This window comes from Myotis brandtii, unplaced genomic scaffold, assembly GCF_000412655.1.
Source record: "Myotis brandtii unplaced genomic scaffold, ASM41265v1 scaffold140, whole genome shotgun sequence".
NCBI classification, from domain to species: Eukaryota; Metazoa; Chordata; class Mammalia; order Chiroptera; family Vespertilionidae; genus Myotis; species Myotis brandtii.
The window spans coordinates 1,039,946-1,058,205 of record NW_005355000.1 but is presented as its reverse complement, the minus strand read 5'-3'; the positions used below and the strand labels follow the sequence as shown (position 1 = coordinate 1,058,205).

Sequence of the window (18,260 nt, the reverse complement as noted above, 5' to 3'; positions counted from 1 at the left end):
CATTGAGGAAAAGGAGGCGGCTGGAGCCCTGCTCTTGGCAGGCCTTGGCAGCCTTCTGCCTCGACAGCTCTGTTGGCAAACTCTGCCATGAATGTTCTCTGTTGATAATGAAAGGAACCGGAGGGCATCTGTGTTGCTATTGGCTGCTCCTCTGCATAGCAAGACGGGAGGCCGGGGGCCAGGGAAGTCCGCTTGCTTCCTGCTCAGAGAGCCCCCAGGACTTGTGAGGTGAGAGCAGAGATGTTGGAGAAGCACAGATCTATGTGTAAATACCAGTCATCACTCATGCATTGTGTGACTTTTAGTTTCTTTTAATGAAATGGGAATACTAGTGCCTTTTTCTGTAGGACTGCTAATAAAGATTACAGTAAGTGACTATGTGGCTAGTGACATGTGGTAGGTGCACAATAAATGCAACTTTGGTTAATGTCTTTTGAATATGTATTTGGACCACAATGCCCTCTTCTACTATGTAAAGCTTTCATTTGCCTACAACATCTGGCATGTTTAAGAATACAGAGTTTATCATATGCTAACTCAGAGCCAAGCACATCGCTGAGTACTCTATTATAGTATCTAATTTAATATTCACAAAAAACATATTAGGTGGGTACTATTCCTATCTTTATACCGTGGGAACTGCGGCTGGAAAGAGGGAGGCCTAACCTGCTCAGGGTCACAAAACTAGTAATTGCTGTTGCCCTCTTCTGTCTTTTATTTAAAGCCAACTGACTGGCAAGAGCAAACATCTATTATAGGATGTTGGCTATTGTCCCGTGCACATAAGTCATAGTCCTGTAGGGCGGAGCAGGTAGGACAAGGAAGAGTGAAAAGAAAGGGATGCGGATTTTGTGAATGACGCCATTAAGTGCTGAGCGAGCGAGTGGCAAAGTGAAGTGAAGCGGCTCTGGGGTGATTCACGTGTAATTGGACCGGAAAGAAGCTGCCCTGAGTCATGCTATTACAAACCAGATCCGCAGCATAGCGATGCATGCTGCAATCCACGGGTGCTGTCCCCACGCCAGTAACTCACGCTGCAAGGAACTCCCAAGTGACAGTTCGTGCCTGGCACCATGGTGGGTGTGGGGCTGCGGTGGCGCCTAAGAACAGATGTGGTCCCTGCCTTCAAGGGCTTCAAGTCTAGAGGTGAGGACAGGTATTGATTAGTCAAGCAGTTTGATAAATACAGCAAAGGGCGTTGGGAAGGAGAGGGACAGGGTTCCCCGAGAACATACAAGAACCTGGAAGGGCGGCGTTGGTCCAGTGTGTGGGGTCAGATACTGTCCCTGAGGATGAGTGGGTGATGACGGCACAGGAAGCAGAGGGAAGGCTGTTAACCAGAGAGGAGCAGGTGCACAGCCGTGAGAAGAGGTGTGCACAGCGTGCATGTGGGGCTGAAGGAAAACGAGTGGGATCAGAGCAGAGAGAGCAGCAAAGAGCAACCTCGAACTGGGCCTGCGGAGCCAGCAAGGCCAGGCATGTGTGGCCTGGGGCCAAGGCCAAAAAGGAGTTGGATCAGTGTCTGTGTCTTTATGTTCTATAGTGTAGCCATGTCAAAAGTATAGGTTTTGCCCATCCCCACCCCAAAAAAAGTGTTTTGCCCCCTTGTGGCTGACCCTGCCCCATGGAAAACGTCTGCTCCCGACTCCCAGCTACAGGTGGCCACTACCATGCTGTCCTATGTTGTCCTGTAGGAAGAAGACAAGTCTCCCCCTCCCCCACCCCATACAAATTATAAAAGGAACATGGGACCAGGGACAGCCCTGGACCAGCCAGGCTGAGGCCAAGGAAGGCATTTCTACTGCTTTGGGTCTGGCTGGTCTTCATCTACCAAAGAGGAGTAAGTCCCCAGTGCCAACCATAGTGCCTGGCACTAAACGCTTCTCCGTCAGAAAATACACGAGTGAATACTAAATGTGTGCAAAGTGAGAGGTAGTATAGACTTGATTCATCCTCGCTTAAAACTCAGGGAGCGGTTCTCCTTAAATATTTCATCAAGCTCTAAAAATTATTTGCAGCCCCCATTAATTTTTAAATGCATGTCAGAAGAAAATGTTTGCTTTGGCTTGGTGGTGGCCAGAGACTGCCTGTTAATTAAGGCGGCAGAGGCTTCCTGCTGCAAAGGGCCTGCCCCCCTCCAGCCGCCACCCCTGTTGAGTTTTCTTGTAGAGCCAGTTCTGCAAATAGCAACAGAGAGGCACACATTCCAGCTTGGGAGGGCGCCCGGCCACCTCGGGAAGTGTGTGTTGGCTAAGGTGGAGGCTGGGGGAGCCGTCTCCCGTCTCCTAGACACTGTGCAGCCTGCCAAGTGATGACCCAAATTAATTTTTTAATCACTTATAATTCTTTCCATGATTTTTATTTAATACCATTAAGTGATCCATATATTCTTCCCAGGGAGTCCCTGGTGTGTGCTGTCAGGTTTGTCTCTGTGCCACGGCTCGGCTGGGCTGGTTATTTATGACTAGAGTGCGAACTATTGACAAGGTGGAGAGTTGGCTGGAAGGGAGGGGATGTGCACTCACGTGGGAGGGCGGGGTGAGGCAGGGGAGGGGGAGAGTGAAGAGGGTGGCTGAGGCCCTGGAGAGGCCAATAACTATGGCAAATGCGGGAGAGCATGGTATGAAACATTTCGTTTTTAAATGTTGGTCACTAACTGAAATTTTTTTAAAAATATGTGAAAAAAATATCTGTAAAGGAAAGTTGAACCTCTGCAATGAGAAAACCCCTGGGTAGAGCTTTTCTGTGAAGGCCGTAGCCCTGTGGACAGTGAGGACTGCCGGAGCGATCGGAGGAATAACACCTCTGCTTACCACACCTTCTAGCTCATGGGCACCTTCGGGAAAGCTAGGTCATTTGAGCTTCCTGAGAATCCTGGGAAGTCGCTCCGGCTGGTGCTGTTTCGGAGAGAAGCTTCCCAATTCAGAGACTGTATGAGACTGAGTATCAAACTTCCCACAGTTACCTGGGCCTTGGCAGGCTCGCTTGCTTATTCCTTTGTATCAAGGAACAACACCCGGTTGCCAGTGATCAGCATTTGAGACACACTGTGTCATTAACCCTCACAACGAGGTGTGACCAGCCTCAGTGTAAAGATTAGAAACAGACACTATCGACATTAGTAAGCACGTATCAGGCCTCATGCTAGCGGATTGGCATGGGCAAAGGCTTCCAATGGACCACCTCGTCTTACCCTCATAGCAGGTGTTCTGGGAGGAAACTAGAGGATCCAGTTTTACAGAAGAGAACAGGATTTTTACAGGTGAAATAACTTGCCCAGGGTTGCAAGCCAGTGGGGAAGCTGAGACTTGAACCACAGGCTCCCTCTTCCAATTCTTTACCACCATCGCGTGCTGAGCACCGCTAATGCCCATCCATTAGAGCAACCCAAATGGCATTGCTGGTAATTGACAGTTTGTCTTCTACAACAGCATTTGCATGTGGTTCCACCTAATGAGATGCACCTTCCCCGTCTCCAATCATCATAAACTAGTTTCCAGAAACAGGAAACAACAATGGATGAGTGGATTCTTCGGGGGTGCTTTTTGTTGTGTTTTAGAAATCTGCTAATCATTTATTAACTTAAGAAAGACCCTGGACTTGGAAACAGAGGCAAATCCACACACATTTGTCAAATTTAGGTACCACTTTTACTTTCTAGACATTTATTTCTGTCATGAACAAGATTTCTAAGTTTTAACTGATTCTTAAATGACGATGGTTTTGTGAATATTACTTCAGTTTAATGGCCCTGAAAAAGTAATATGATTGTAAAAATATATTCCACACCTTTCAGTGGAAGAATTACTTGTACACATTGCCTTAGTTTAACCTGTAAGTCAGAAATACACATGATGCTTTGATGTGATTGGAAGGAATTGGAATTAAATTCAATAAAAGCTCTACTTTTTGTTCACTGTAAAAAATTTCTTAAAAAGTTGGCTTTCTTCCTTAAACTTTTCTGATAGTCTTCGGTTAGTAGGAAAGTCAGCCCGTAGCTGAGGGACAGTGAAGCCGAGTCAGGGCCCTTGTGTGTGCTCCTTCCTCACATACCTGGCAGCCCCTGAAACACACATGGGGCCTTTCCTCTGGCTGGTTCTGCTGGTCCCTGTGCCTTGAAGTTGGAACCTGGAAGGACTGGGGGAAGAGAGGGATACGTCTGTCACCTTCCGTGAAAGGCCACAGAATGTGCGTCTGTGGTCTCCGCCTGTGGCCTCGGGTCCAAGCCTGGTGCCATCGGCCGCGGCCCTTTTCAGTTGGAGGGTTCAGAGTTCCCCCATGACCACCTTGCACCCCCTCAAAGAGAGTGGGTGTGTATATGCATAAACTTGGTGATTTTAAAGAGATAATACTCATTGGAAAAGTTTTAATTATAAAAATCAAGCTTAAAGGAAGCAAATTCTTCATCACTTGTGTCTCATGCAGAGGTTACTGCCTCCTTATCCTTTGTGCTTCTATAATAAAGTGTATGTTTTTAAATTTTTGTTCTGTGTAATTGTGAAGTGAGGTTAGACAGGGGGATGAGATCCTTGGAAAGGATCGGGGTTTCTTGTGATTTACAGGTTCTTCTTTGCTAAGCCAGAACAGCAAGGCTGGCTTAGGACACGTCTTAAAGGGCTCAGTACACCTGGCCCGCCCGGCTTCCGCTAAAGCCCCGAGATGGGGACTGGATCAGGGGCTTCTTAATGTTGATGTTTTTTATCATCCACTCACAGAATAGTATTGATTATAAGCTGTATTTTTCCAGCTTTGGCCATTTATGAATCACCTCATGATTTTTGTCCATATCTGAACATAATGTCTATATAGTTTTTTTTTTTAAAGCATACTTTTTAACTTAAATTTTCAAAAGGAAACTCCTCACTACTATTGCTGTGCTTTATTTAATTGATTAATTTCTTATTCTATACTAGAGTCCCGGTGAAGGAAATTCCTGCACTGGGGGGGCGGGGGGAGGGAGCCTCCCCACGGGGATTGGGCCTAAGCCAGCAGTCAGACATCCTTAGCGCTGCTGTGCTTGCCAGCCGTGAGCCTGGCTTCTGGCTGAGCAGCGCTCCCCCTGTGGGAGTGCACTGACCACCAGGGGGCAGAACCTACATTGAGCATCTGCCTCCTGGTGGTCAGTGCGCGTCATAGTGACCGGTCATTCTGCCGTTCGGTTGATTTGCATATTAGCCTTTTATTATATAGGATAGTTGCCTTTTTAAACTGTAGGCTGAAAAAGTCAATTTTAAAAATATTGTTTTTATTAATTTTTTATTTGTTATTTTATTTTTTTATCACCATTTATCCCCTCTCTGCCCTCTTCCACTTCCACCCCCCACCCCCCACAATCACCACACTGTTGTCCCTGTCCATAATTTTAAAAGTAACCTTTAGGCCTTAGCTGTTTTGGCTCAGTAGATAGAGCATCAGCCCAAGGACTGAAGGTTCCCGGGTTCGATTCTGGTCAATGCCATGTACCTCGGTTGCAATGTCAATACCCAGCCCTGGTCAGGGCGCGTGTGGGAGGCAACCAATCAATGTGTCTCTCTCACATCGATGTTTCTCTCTCTGTCTCTCCCCTTCCCTTCTTCTCTCTCTAAAAATCAGTGGGAAAAATGTCAAGTGAGGATTAACAACAATAACAAAAAAAGTAAGCTTTGTATTACTACCATAATTTACTAATTAGATTTTTTTCTAGTGCACATTAAAAATATACACACTTATTCAAATTGAAAAGTCCATCCATGTACCACCCAGGAGCACATTCTGGTTGGATCTTAACCAAACTTTGGGGGAAAGTGGCTGAGAAAAGTTGGGTAATTACTAGAAGAATGACACGTAAGGGTTTCCACCGTTGACACAGTTTCTGTTAAAACTTGGCAAGGTTGTTCCCACCCAGGATGACCCTGAGCGCTAAGCCTGCCACTCAGTTAAAGAGGCGCCACGTGGTGTCACTGCCCTTCTTTGTAAAACCTGCCCTCGTGAGGAGCCCCTTCTGAAGGGAAGGTGACCTCCACTTGGTCGGCCTGGAGGGTGCAGCCAGTAATGAATTTTTTATGTTCTGTGAGGCTCAGTCACAATTGGACTCAGCATTCTGCTAGTGCATATATGTAAACGGGTGACCAATTGAAATTCCGATGTAATGAGGGTGAAGTGTTGCTATTCAGCGCAGCCGCCTTTGTTTTGAGTCTAGTAAGTTCTTTGCACCAAAACAATGCAGCTTTCCTTCCAGCTTCTGAAATGTCCAGCTGGATACCAACGACATCTTTTCCAACCCATTTCAGAAGCGAAATACAGTCTGTTCTGGGTTTTGTTTTGTTTTGTTGTTTTTTCCAGCTTAAATACATTATTTTAAAATGTGCTGAGACAGTTGGATGTGAAGTTTTGAAAAAAACAACAAAGTATTCTTTCTGAAACATGCAAATGTGTCTTTCCGTCGCCTAGGAAACTATTATGGGACACCCAAACCTCCCAGCCAGCCGGTCAGTGGGAAAGTGATCACGACGGATGCCTTGCAAAGCCTTCACTCCGGCTCCAAGCAGTCGACCCCCAAGCGAACCAAGTCCTACAATGATATGCAAAATGCTGGCCTAGTCCATGCGGAGCTCGAGGAGGATGACGGTCCTGAAATGAACAGCAGCTTCACAGGTAAAGCCCGGATGGTGTTCCCTGTCCCCGGACTTGGGGAAAGGGGGTGGTGGGAGGCTTTTTGCAAATTGTAAGGTTTCTGTTCTCAAGAGGAATTAGGAAGGGTCACCAGGATTCACACTGACCCCTCATGCTGGGGAGAGGTGTCTTTTCCCGTCTATTTATCATGTTGCTTTGCAAGACTGTTCTAACTTCACCCAAATATCTGAAAGGGGCTGGAGGGACAGGTTTGTAGAGAAAAACCAGTGTTGTTTCTGCCTCTTGAAAACTATGTGTAGAAGGCTATTTGTATATTGTCTGTTAATTTCCTGGCGTGACACTGCTCCATTGTTATGGCTGACGGCTGACAAAGGGAAATATGAGAATGGGTTTAACAGTTTAGTAACAAGCGATGCCCTTTGGAAGGCTAGCACCATGTGCATCATACCTTTGTGAGTAGAGCTAGAGCGGAGATATATCATGTGTCTATTAACATGGGGAAATTTTACATCATATGCCCTATACAATGGGAAATAATAAATGCCCTGCTTACCTGTTGCATATGCGTTCTGTATCAGATGGCACATATTACTCATTGCATTACCTACTTGTATATATTCAGGCTGCCAGCCCCCACACTTAGGTAAGACCCCTGTATTTGATGAAGGGGTCTTCAAGGACAGGCCGCTGGATGTGGCTCTCCTGTTGGTCTTGCACGTTTCCAGGAAGCACCATTCACAGAAGCTATGATGGATGTTCCCTGGGTCGGTGCAGTGACCTAGAACTGTCCAAAAATACTTTTCACTATATGGGGGTTTGACCTTATATAGTAACTCAGAACCTAACAACTGCATGATAGGTGAGTTACTACCGTCTACTAGTATTATGTTGCAGCTTTGAAGAATATCTTGTTTCTTCTATTTTTCCTATACTTAAATATTTTCTCTTAATATTTTAGGGTTACAGTTCTTTGCAGCACATGAATCTTCCTCTCTCGTATTGACCTCTTCTGACTTCACCACATTCAGCCATTACTTGGTTAGACTTAATTCCAATAAAGGGGAGATTACTTAAACTGTATTTTCTTCCTTGTGCTACCAAGTGTAATGGAATATTTAGGGGAAACTTTGTGTTACTTGAATGCTTTCTACAGCCTATATGGGCCTCTCTGAGGTTTTCTCATTTTTTAAAGCTCAAAAACCTAAAATTCCTCAACATGGCAATTAAAAACATTCTTGATGACTTTCTTATCTACCAGTAGCCTGATCCCTTTGCAAGACTCATTGGAAAAAGCAGGAGGAGACCTGGTTTGCTCTCCTAGCTTGCTTCTTAGCCGTTTCTCATTATGAACATAGTATCTACTTCTCACATTTGCAAAATAACCAGCTAGGATTAAGTCATGCCTGTGTTCCCCCTTCCAGCTCTAAGAGTTTGATTCCATGAAAATTGCCATTTTCTCTATTAGAATGGGCTAGGCCAGCGGCTAACTTATAGCTGCAATAGCTAGGAGAAACTTGCCATCCTTTACATATTGAAATTAGGTTCTTTCAACCAGTTAGAAATAAATATTTTATGGATTTATAGTTAGTAGCTCTCATTGAAATGAAAGCAGATTTAAAAAGTCAATATTTCTTTTGAAAATAGCTAATATTTTAATGCTTAATCTTTCAACAAATAAGAAGAGCAAATCACGATATAACCCAAAACACAGACGTGGACACAGAAACAGAAGTCCTGTGGCGTCACGTGCCGCGAAGCAGTCCTGCCAAGCATCTGGGTGGGCCCAGGGAGCTTGCGCCTTTATTTGTCCTTCATTTCTTAAGTACATTTCTTGGGAGAAAGCGCATAGGGGTCGTTGACTCTAGGTCTTGATGCCTTTCCTATTTCTAATACTAAAATCTCTGTCTCTAGAAGCCATGCCTCAGAAAATCTGTCCCCATAAAACCTCCACTTGAAATCCCGGCATCAAAGGAAATGCTTTCTACAGCCTATATGGGCCTCTCTGAGGTTTTCTCATTTTTCTTCTGGGCACAGATCATCTTCGCTAGCGTCAGTCTGATCATTAGTTTCTGCACAAAACAGTGGCACCTGATTGTCTTATTCGGATGCCTGCTTTAATGCCAAGAAAGCCGATAGGACGCACAGAGAACTGGCCTCAATATACACATTGATGGGACATCCTCCGTATGTAAGGAATGTGTTGAATGAGTGCCCCCTCACTTACCAAACTACAGCTGTGACGGCTGATAACCCATCATACACTAACTCATGTAAATTCTTTCAAATAATTGGCACTACCCCATCTATGATACGTGTATCAAACCAGCTGTGTCAAAGCATCTTGCACTCTGAACCCCTTTAATAGCAACCCACCAGCCACTTTGAGCATAGAGTGGCAATAGCATAAAGATTACATGTTAACAGTCTCTCCTGGTGATTCTTATGTACGTGTAAGTGGGGGAAGTGGACATTCCAAAGACATACCAGAAATGAATACATGGTGGCTCCTAGCGAAGTAAGGGTGAATCTTTCCATTCTTGCCAAGTTTTGAATTTATTCTTTATTGATTAGTAATTTCAAAATGTTTCTTCTCTCTTCGCCTAATTTCCTTTCTTCCTTCAAATGTATAGTTGTTAAAGGGAATTTAGGCGGTTGAGTTGTTAAGGAGGCCAAGGGCAGCCTTGATTTCAGGCATGAAAGTCAGTCACAGGTATTAGGTGACTTTCTGTGTTTTTCATCTCTGCTTTCCTCTGTGTAGGCCAAGTGTCAGGCAGGATTGGCAAGCTGTCAAGAGGATCACCCGAACCTGCAGTATGAGAACCCATCAGCTTAACGTCTTCAGCATCAGGGGCCCACCTCTTGACTGATAGCTAAACTTTCATGCCTGATGTTCTTTGGTTTGCCTTGGATCATATGCCTGATCCAATCACAAATACAAGAGAGATAGGAGTGTGAATTGGGCCCCCCGTGTGAGCTAGCAGCGAATTTGAGACAGTCCCCGGAAACCTGGAATAAAGGGGATGGTTTTTAAAGAGAGGTCTAAGTGGTGGTAGCGGAAGAGGGGAGAGATGCAGAGTGAGGAAAGACCACAGACAGCCTCTCGGTGTGCAGAGGTTTTGGTGGTGGTTTCATAGGTCCATCTCCATCCAGCTTTTGGATTACCTTTGTTCTGGCAATGTCATTGGGAGCTGCTGATCAGAGAAAGATGCGAAGTATAGCCTTTCATTATTCCTCAGTCTGCATTCAGTAAGTCAGGAATGTCTACAGTACAATAACTATGGGAGATAGAAAGTAACTCCGTCACTGATTTTATGTTTTCCAACCCCATAGAGATTGACATTGGCCTCTATAAAAATTCAACCAGAATGTCAGCATTGCATCTGTGGATACTTTGATGACATCACCTCTTGATGTTTCTGGTTAATAAGAAGGAAAGAGACTCATGTACTTGGAGGCTTCTTTTTAACACCCAAGTCAAATCCATCCACCTACATAATACTGTTCTGGGGGAACTGTCTTGGTTTTCACGGGAACATTCTCCTCACTTTTTGCAAAAGTGACTCACTGGTGTAACTCTCTGCATTGTAAACTTTTACATACTTTCTAGCTTGATTGGTGAATCTTTGATCTTTGCCACTGTCTACCAAAAATGCTTTAAATAATTTATGCAAAATGGACAAGAATGCCACTATATTGTTTTCATTGTGGACTTCTTTCTCACCTTCAAAAGTCCTCTGAGCCATGAAACCAGATGATTCCCCCGGAATGACAGTTCAGCTCCTCTGTGTTTTGATGACCTTCTCTTCCTCTTTTCTTTTTTTATGGCCTTTGTAGTTTAAGAAACTTTAGGGTTTGAGTCATGATCTGTTTCTTCTTTGACACTTGCATGATTGTGAGCAGCGTATCATTTGAGCATGTTTTTCTCTTCTTTATTTTTAGGTAAAGTAAATTTGGTCTATCATTTTTGATGTTTCTGCTTAAAAACTTTTATCTAAAGCAAACAGAATAGTCAATGGTCAGAAAGGAGGAGAGGGTGAGGGCTTGGAGGTGCCGACAGTGCTTGGTGCCGTGCCTCCGTTTGGGGTTTGATGGATGATTGTCTCCTCTGTCTCTCTCTCTCCCACGACTGCACAGCCGATTCTGCTGATCAGGAAGAGCACAGCCTGCAGGAAGCAACGCTCCCACCTGTGAATAGTAGCCTCATCGCTGCCCCCATCACGGACCCTTCTCAGAAGTTCCCTCAATACCTACCTCTTTCTGCAGAGGATAATCTAGGTCCTCTACCTGAGAACTGGGAGATGGCCTACACCGAAAATGGAGAAGTCTATTTTATAGAGTAAAGTATACCGTTATTTCTTCCTGGCTCTGTCCCTGTCTTTCATTCCCCTTCCTCCTTCTCTCCAGCAGCTACAGATGCAGCGTAAATCTGAAAGGACTGATCACAGGCTGGTGGAGTTCTTTATTCAATTTAATAAGCTTTGCACAAAAAAGCAATTAGCATATCATCCTAGTCATTGAGCCTGAATAGCTTGAGGAAACATACAGTCAATAATTTCCTTAAAGAGTTAGACAACTAAATTATGGTGTATATTTAAATTATGGTCTAATATACTAAGAATATATTTAGCCATTAAAAATAGGTAACTCATTTGCTTATTTTCTCTTAGATGGGTTGCAGTTTTCTTTTTGTTGAGTTTTGAGAGTTCTTTATGTATCTGGATACAATGCCTTTATTATATTTGTCATTTGCTAATATTTTCTCCAAGTCAGGATTTTCTTTTTATTGTCTTAACTGTGTCTTGTGAGCAGCTGGAAGTTCTTGATTTTGATGAATTAAGAACTTACCAATTTTCTAATTTATAAATATTTTTTCTGTTGCGGCTTGTGCTTTTAGTGTACTAGCTAAGAAATCTTTGCTTAACTCAAAGCCATCAGGCAGTCACTTTCTGCTGTATTTCTTTCAGAAGTTTTATAGCAAATAAATTAACCTCAACCTCCACCTTACACCTCATACAAAAAAATAACTCAAAATAGATCACTGCAGACTTAAATGTAAAATGTAAAGCAATAAAACTTACGAAGAAAACACTATAAAAAATATACAGATTTTTCCTAGATTGGGATCTAGGAATAGGCAAAGAAATCTTAGATTTGACATCATACACATGACCCCCTAAAAGGATAAATTCAGCTTCATCAAAATGAAAAACTTTGGCTTAAGAAAAGACTCTGAGAAGAGGATAAAGAGACAAACAATAGACTGGGAAAAATATTTGCAAACCCCGCATCTGAAAATTGACAGGCATTTAGAATATATAAAGAACCCTCAAATCTCAGCAGTATAAAAAATAAAAATCCTCTTAGAAAATGAGTTAAATACATGGACGTACATCTCACCGAAGGGGGCGTACAGGTGACAGGTAAGCACGTGAGGAAACACTCAACATCGTTAGCTGCACATTAAAGCTACGAAGGTATCATTACGCACCTATTGGGATGGCTAACATAAAAAACAGTAACAACACCACATGATGGCAAAGATGCAGAGAAACTAGATCATGCACGCAGGGCCAATGGTATGTAAAATAGTATGACATTCTAGAAAACGGTCTGGCAGTTTCTAAAAAACTAAACCTGTGACTACAACATCACCCAGCAGTTGCACCTTTGAACACCTACATTCACAGGAAAACTGTACATGGATATTTAAGTAGATTTATTCCAAATAGCCAAAAACTGGAAAACCAGATGTCCTTCAGTGGTAAACTGTGGTCCGTTCATGCCAGGGAATACTATTCAGGGCAGTTGGGCAGCGCGTTGACTTCTCCGAGGTTTTTCTGGCCCTGGTGTATTTATGTTAGGTGACTTCGGGTTGCCTTCACCTCGTCTGAATCACAGCTTGGGCCGCTGCCATTAATGATATGCATTAGCTGCCTTGAGCCACTTGCATGAATTGAGGGAGTTTCCCACGGTCATGAGAAGTCTTATGTAATAGAGTGAATGAAATAGCAGCCTCCTGTGTGAAATCCCCGCGTTCACGATTTAAGTCACAGCAAATTTAAAGTAAATTGGGGTTTGCTCTTCAGCAAATGTGAAGACTAAATAAGTCTAGTCAGCCGCGGACAATACAGACAAGGGGTGTCATTTGGAACTCATTTTTAAAAAATGAACCTGAGATACCATTTCAGCTCTCAATACTGGCGTGATTATATCTTCCGTTGAGTAAAAAGCCCACCAGAGTCTTTCCCTCAACCACCTCCTAATTCCTAACCGGGGCTCTCTGGTCTGGGTTTGCTGTCACAATGAATCTGTAGTTGAAGAGCAACTGTTCAAGAACGTAAAGTTTTTTTTGGTCACTGAGCTCTCTGCTTTTCCTTTTTAAATCTATTTCTTGTTTTTGTTTCTGGATTTCAGCCATAACACAAAAACAACGTCTTGGTTAGACCCTCGGTGCCTGAGCAAGCAGCAGAAGCCTCTGGAAGAATGTGAGGATGATGGTAAGGGGCGTGGCAGCTCTCCTTTTAAATGAGTTCCGTGTTTGTTCCAATCTTAGAGAGTTGTAGCAGAGTCAACCAGTTTTCACAGTGAGTTTTCAAAAGGAAATCCAGTTTCTAGTAAGTGCACTCAGGTTACCAAAAGCAGAAGGGGAGTCAGTAGACTTGTTCAGAAGAATGATTTGTGTGCACATAAAGGCAGATGCGCAGCTATGTTCCCGTTGGAAACAGAACTTTACACAGTCAGGCAGCATTCACATGAAGATACAGCCTCTGCCTCCAGGAGCTTGGAGAAAACTGCAAGAATAGAGAATTGCCTGTCGAACCCTAATCCTATATTATGAAATTCTTAGGGGGGAAATCAGTAGCTTTTCTTAAACTGTCCATGTTTTATGACTATTATTTCCCCAGATGTTGGTGTCAGGAAAGCAGATCTTGACTTGTTTGGGAATCTCTGTGTAAGTTAGAATATATCCTAAACACCTAAAAAGTGTATTTTTCCAAGAAAGGGGCTGAGGTGTTACCCTAGCCCACTCTCCTCGTTATCTCAACAAAGAATCAACTGGCTAGAAAGGTTACTGTTTTAAAAAGTTTATTTCAAGGTTGTGGGATTTCTAACTGCTTTTCCAAAATGAAAAAAATTAAGACAGAACAAGCATGTTCCTTCTCAATACACCCAAGTCTTTCCCAAGCTCTACCAAAATTACTTCTTGGCATGGACGAATTAAAAGGGAAAGGATTTGCTTTGCTACTCATTATTCATTGCTGGCATCTGAATTAGTGTCATTATTGAATTAGTATAATTATCTTACTGTAAGATAGTGAACCTTTAGTAATGTGTGCTGTGAGGCAGAATTGTTATGTATACACGTGTTTGAAAAGGTAAGCAGTGAAGTACAACCTATCAGACTAGCATGTACTCCAGGACACTTCACTGCTCACGGGCTGCAGATGACATGGCATGAACGTAGACTTGCATGTTCATATTTATCTGATTGGCTGAGAAGACATGACGGAGATGCCCATTTTATTTGGTTGCTTAGTCCGTTCCTGAAGAAGGAATGGAACAGTTGTGGTCGCTGCAGTATTTTGCGTGTGTAAGGGCTAATGGACTATCCTGACTATTCACACGTTCAGTGTGACATATAATACAAAGGTGACGGATTTTCAAAGATCAGGACATAATATACATTCAACCGTCAGATGTCATGGAACAAAATTTAAAACTTTATTTGAAGCCTGACGATTCTGAAGTCACTTCAGGCGCTGGTGTTACCATAGGGTCTTTCATGTCAGTATCCATCATAATTACACTGGGAATGTGTAAAAATGCCTGTGAACATAAATTCAGAGGTTGTGGAGAACTCCAATAGTTTTTATTGAGAAAAAAAGTGTTAATGCAGTAAAAGTATTGACTAGAATTACTGAATGGTTTTGTTACCAAGTCTAGTAAGTTTTAATTCTTAGGTTTCTTATCATTGGTGTTAATGTTATTTCCTTTGGAACAAGTATGTATTCAGACCAAAAGCACTTAGTTTAGTAATTATCCCTCAACACTAGAATTCACATATTCTTTTTCTAGCAGAAATTGTATGTATGCCTATGTGCCTGTGTACACTAACAGTATACTAGTAAATAAATAACCAGATTATAGCACTGTGACTAATACAGGTTCCTATACCTGCATTGTCTGCTGCCAGGTAACACAACGCTGCCTTGTACTGTGTATGTCCTAACACAAAGCAGACTAACATTGTTGGTCACAATATTGTTTCCGTATTTCTTTCGAGTCTTTGTAGACATGCTGCATGCTGGTTAGATGTGCAGTCCCCTCACAGAATACTGACATTTCACATCTATTCATTGCGTGCCTTCTACCTGTCAGGTGCATCCTAGGAACTTCAGATGGATCAGTGAACGCGATAAACAAAAAGCCCTGCTCTCGGAGAACCTCAATTCTAATAATTTTTCACTCTAAGTGTTTTTGTTAAACGTTGTGTATCCTCCAGAGTATCGCTCAGAGTGCGTTCCCATGACCTTGCCCACAGATGCCATTAGGTCGCTTCATTACATGTCTTACATAGAGGACTTGTCCCAGTTTTCCTTTCATCTTTATTTGCGTGAGCTTGGGCTTGTCTCCCCCTCCGGAAGGATGATTGTGCTCCGGGGGTGATTGTGCTCGCTTTGCCCCTCTGTCACCTGGCATAGTGACTGGCACAGAGTTGGTCTCATTAAATAATTATTGAAGCAATAAATGAATGCCCCCAAAGACATTATTAAATAATATCCAAATGGGCATGCTCATGAAAGCTTTACGTAAATCATATTCCCTCTTTGAGAAACAATGCCAGCATCAAAACGTATTGTTGGCAGTTGTATAGTCTTTAAATAAAAAGTGCATAAGGTGCTTTCACGTCTATTCATTGAGTGCCTTCTATCTGTCAGGTGCATCCTAGGGCCATGTGGGTTATAAGTCAGCAATCGATTTGAGGAATGGTTAGTCCCTATCATGTGCCCAAACCACACGGCACTGAGCCAATTGCACCAGTGAAAGCAGCGTGATCCCTGGTTTGGGGGCTCACTGTGGAGGGACAGCCCCCACTCGGGCGCCAGAGGGACTTTATGTATGAAATGTGTGTGCTGTCCTGTGTTCTCACCGCAGGTAATAAAATGTTTGGCTGACAAGGGGGGGGGGGTGTGGGGGGGTCCAAGAATGGAAGGCACCTTCACTTGCTTTGCTCACAGAAATTATCGAGAATATTCTCATTCTAATATTTCCGAGCTCTTTGACTTAGAAAACTCATGTAACTTAAACTGCCTCCTTCAGGGCAGCCTTCAAGCTTTGCTTCCCTAATGTGCATCATCGTGACATAATCCATCTTTCTAACCCCTCGTTGTCCAGTCTGCATGCTCAGTGTGTCCCCCACCCCCAGGCAGCAGTGTCGCTGGGAAGTTAAGTGATGCTGCAGTTGTGCGTGTAGTTGCCTCGCTGATGAGAGGGTTACTGGAGGATTAAAGGACTCCTATGGAAAGGTCTAACAGCACAGTTGGTCAGTAATAATGACTTTTCGCTTAAGAGCACTGAAACCACAAAGGTATTTTCATCTTTAACAACCAATCAAGCTCCATTTTGCAATGGAAGGAAATGAGCCATATAATTACGTTCAATATCAGCCCTTGCCGTTTGGTGATTTACACTGAGGTAGGTCTCCCGTTTATTAGCCACAATGCAGGTAAGGACTAAGTCACGGAATGTGTTTGCTGCTGTTTTTCTGAGGGGAGTTTCTTTCCTGGTGCCGGTGTCTGAATTGTTTTCTCTTTTCTGTCTCATTCCTGCTATTCCTTTGGAGAAGAAGGGGTCCACACGGAGGAGCTGGACAGTGAACTAGGTAAACCCGCAGCTGCGGCTGCTGCATGACTCCCCGCCATGGCTTTGTCACCAGCGAATGGCTTACGCGCCCGGGTTCTTTAGTTTGCATTCTCCAACTAGGATTTTCATTCCAGTTTACCCACCAGGGGTCAGTCTTACAGCCCACATGTCTGACTGCAGATCATTGGAGCTGTAATCAGTTCCATCTACAGAGAGGAAAAGCTCGCAGCAGGTGCTGGGTATGCTTGTGCCTTGAGGATTAAGAAAAAAAACAGAGGAATAGAGGCTTGCTACGCCCCTTGAACTCTCTCATGTAACCTTTCTCAGCCTCGTTTTTTATTTGTTTGGTGGATAATACCAAAAAAAAGCAAAGCAAAACTAATAAAAACCTATCAGACTAATTCAAGGATCATTACAAGAGCAACACTAATACAATAATTTCCATGAGTATTAGCTGAATAGTTACTGTCATCAGTATTGTGTTGTTATTAAGTCATTGGCCACACGTTTGTACCTGTGGTGAATGTGGCCGATTTCCTTAGGGTGTATGTATCTATGTAAATCAAGTCTTGACTACCCTAGCTGTGATAATTTAGAAATTATTCACATTAGCAGAAAATGCCAAACTCTGTTATCCTTCTTTGCTACCGGACTGCATGAATACTGTTCCCTGCTCAGTTACCTGTTCAATGTTGTTCATATCAGTTGGCATGCCATCTTCTCCTTTCATGGAAGGATCGACAGCAAAGCTCCAGTTCGGCTAAATTGCACAAGAAGCCTTGGCTGATTGAGAATTGACCATAGTATATTTTTAAAATAGAAAATTGTTTAACATCAACTGTCCTGAGATCATTGAACCAGCCTAACATTTAAAGATTGCCTTAACTGAAAATAATGAATATTTCATACAGAATATTATTTGATTTTGTTTGATAGATAAAGACCAGAGTTATGATATACTAGAATTTAGCTCTGTTTTTCTTAATGTTTGGACATATTCTCTTGTAATTGATGGATATGCCAGTGATGGTCGATAACCATTTATAGATCTATTTTAAACATGATTAATAAGTTTCCTTTGTGGTCATGGTGGTAGAAATAACTTGAGATTCAACCTGTGTAATAGAACAATATAAAACTAATTTTATTTTTTTTTTAAATTTATCAGTCCGGTGATGTTAGATAAAATAATTGAAAGAGGCAGAACTAGGTTTTCTGGACATAAAATGACTGCCTTACTCACTTGATGAACCAATTCCAGCCACTCTTGCTGCCCAGCTAATAGGTGTGAGTGGCCACTGTCTGCATAGCTGGTGGACATAATATGGCCAAGTGCAGGGCACACATTTCTTTGCTTCTATGCAAGTTCGAACATTGACATTTTTAGGAAAGAGGTATTTTTTTCCCACGTAACTGTAACATGGTGGGAATTTCCCTATCCGTTTACAGACTCTAACAAAGAAGTTTTAGTGGCTGCATAGTGTCCCTTCTCATGGTCCTGGCCACAGTCCTGGGCAGTGGTTTGGAAGTGGAGGAACTATCTCAGGTCAGATCAGGCTGCACCCTCTCCAATCTGGGACCCCTTGGAAGATGTCCGACTGCCCGGGATCAGGCCTAAACCAGCAGTCAGACATCCCTCTCACAATCCTGGACTGCTGGCTCCTAATCACTCACCTGCCTGCCTACCTGGTCACCCCTTACTGCCCCCCCTGCTGGCCTGGTCACCCCTAACTGCCCCCTTGCTGGCCTAGTTGCCCCTCAGTGCCCCCCATGCCAGCCTAATC

General features: G+C 43.2%; 1 protein-coding gene across 1 annotated transcript in view; it reads left to right on the top strand.

Moving 5' to 3' along the window:
* Window positions 1–18,260, top strand: part of MAGI1 (membrane associated guanylate kinase, WW and PDZ domain containing 1) — a 566,477-nt gene that overhangs the window by 470,729 nt on the left and 77,488 nt on the right. Inside the window, 4 exon segments of the mRNA XM_014535239.1 lie at window positions 6,430–6,633; window positions 10,747–10,948; window positions 13,027–13,109; window positions 16,460–16,495. Of these exon segments, the coding sequence (XP_014390725.1) occupies window positions 6,430–6,633; window positions 10,747–10,948; window positions 13,027–13,109; window positions 16,460–16,495 (525 nt within the window).